The sequence below is a fragment of the Microtus ochrogaster genome, chromosome 7, assembly GCF_000317375.1.
Source record: "Microtus ochrogaster isolate Prairie Vole_2 chromosome 7, MicOch1.0, whole genome shotgun sequence".
NCBI classification, from domain to species: Eukaryota; Metazoa; Chordata; class Mammalia; order Rodentia; family Cricetidae; genus Microtus; species Microtus ochrogaster.
In genome coordinates this window covers 18,854,650-18,856,293 of record NC_022014.1, presented here as the reverse complement: position 1 = coordinate 18,856,293, position 1,644 = coordinate 18,854,650, and the positions used below count along the sequence as shown (strand labels likewise).

Here is a 1,644-nt window from a genome sequence, read left to right as displayed (position 1 = left end):
AAAAAAAAAAAAAAAAAAAAGGTCAGCCATTGTTCTTAATCATTGAGCCATCTCTCCAAACCCCTAATTTTGTTTTTAAAAGCCTGTTTAGACTTAAATGAAACAAAACAAAACTGTGGCTGGAAGGTGGCTCTTGAGTGTATTTGATGAGTTCCATAGTTGGCTTTTCTTTACTTGTTTCCTCATTGATCAATAGGCTTCTTCCTCTGAGCAGGAACATTCCTTGAGTTCTCCAAAGGTGGTAGCGTCCAGTGCACCCGAGAGGAAAATTCGAGAGATTCTCCATAACTTACAAGAGATTCAAGAAAAACTGCAAGGCGGAGTCACATGGAAAGAAGCTCCTGGAGAACAAGTTCCGGGTGAGCTGAGGGAGCCGGACTGACTAAGAGAGTTGGGTACTGTAAACGGAGATTGTGCTTTCATTTCTTGGCTGCCCAGATCTGAATAATCACAGAACTATATTAATTACAACACTGCTTGACCAATGGCTCAGACATATTCCTAGGTAGCTCTTACATCTTAAATTGACTCATTTGTATTAATCTATCGCCTGTGGCTTACTGTTATTGATGGCTACACGGTGTCTCCTTGACTCTGCCTACTCTCTCTATATATCTGTGTTCGGATTTCCTGCCTGACTTTACTCTGCTAAGCCATTGGCCGAAACAGCTTTATTCATCCAGTAAAAACAACACATATACAGAAGGACATCTCACATCAGGATAGAGTGGCCAAGTGCCCCTGGCTTTGTCCTTTGGGAACAGGACCTAGAGCATGTCTGCTTTTTTCTGTGGCGGTGTAAGTTGAGTAGGAATAGGCTGAGGTATGGTCATGGCTGTGGACAGTTTGGGATATGGACGTAAGGGATTTTTCTGTAGCATAGGCCCTGAGTAAAGCAAAACTCCCATTTTTAAGACTCGTGACCCTGGATCCCAGCATGTGGCTCATCTTTGCAGTTTGCCGGAGGAGTTTGCAGATAGGCTGATTTGGACTTTTTTGTTTTCATTTCTACTTACATATGTGGTGGTGGTGGTGGGCATGTGCCTGCCACAGCTCCCACGTGGAGGGAAGTCAGGCTACAACTTGCAGAAATTGTTCTCTCCTTACCCCACGTGTGATCTGGGAATCAGCTCAGGCTGTTGGGCTTGGCAATACGTGCCTTTGCCCATTGAGCCATCTCTGGTCCCTGCTATCACTGTTTTAGTTCTAATTCCTTTGTGTAGGTGTTTGCCTGCGTGTATTTCTGTGCACCCGGTATATGTCTCGTGTCCTCAAAGGTCAGGAGAGGGTGAGAGTGTCAGGGTCCCTGGGGCTGGAGTTAGGGATGGTTGTGAGAATGTGGGTACTGGGGACCAAACCAAGCTCTTCAACCAGAGCAACAGTGCTCTCAACTGCTGAGCCATCTCTCCAGCCCCTCACCAGCCCCTGTTCTCATTTTTGAGATGAGGTCTTTTTATGTTGCCCAGGCTGGCCTCAAACACTAGACTTAGGCGACTTTTCTGCCTCCCAAGTAGCTGGACCACACATGTCTTCTACCTCCTCTAGCTGCTTTTTTTTTTTTTTTTTTTTCGAGACAGGGTTTCTCCATAGCTTTTGGTTCCTGTCCTGGAACTAGCTCTTGTAGACCATGCTGGCCTCGAACTC

At 45.7% G+C, this 1,644-nt stretch overlaps 1 protein-coding gene across 2 annotated transcripts in view; it reads left to right on the top strand.

Annotated features, from left to right (window-relative positions):
- Rnf135 (ring finger protein 135) overlaps positions 1-1,644 on the top strand; it is a 23,433-nt gene that overhangs the window by 7,563 nt on the left and 14,226 nt on the right. Inside the window, exon 3 of one of the 2 annotated variants that reach the window (XM_026780629.1) lies at positions 215-359. In XM_026780629.1, the coding sequence (XP_026636430.1) occupies positions 215-359 (145 nt within the window). Of the gene's footprint in view, positions 1-196; positions 360-1,644 lie in introns of both variants that reach the window. The other variant, XM_013347139.2, reaches the window with a different exon arrangement.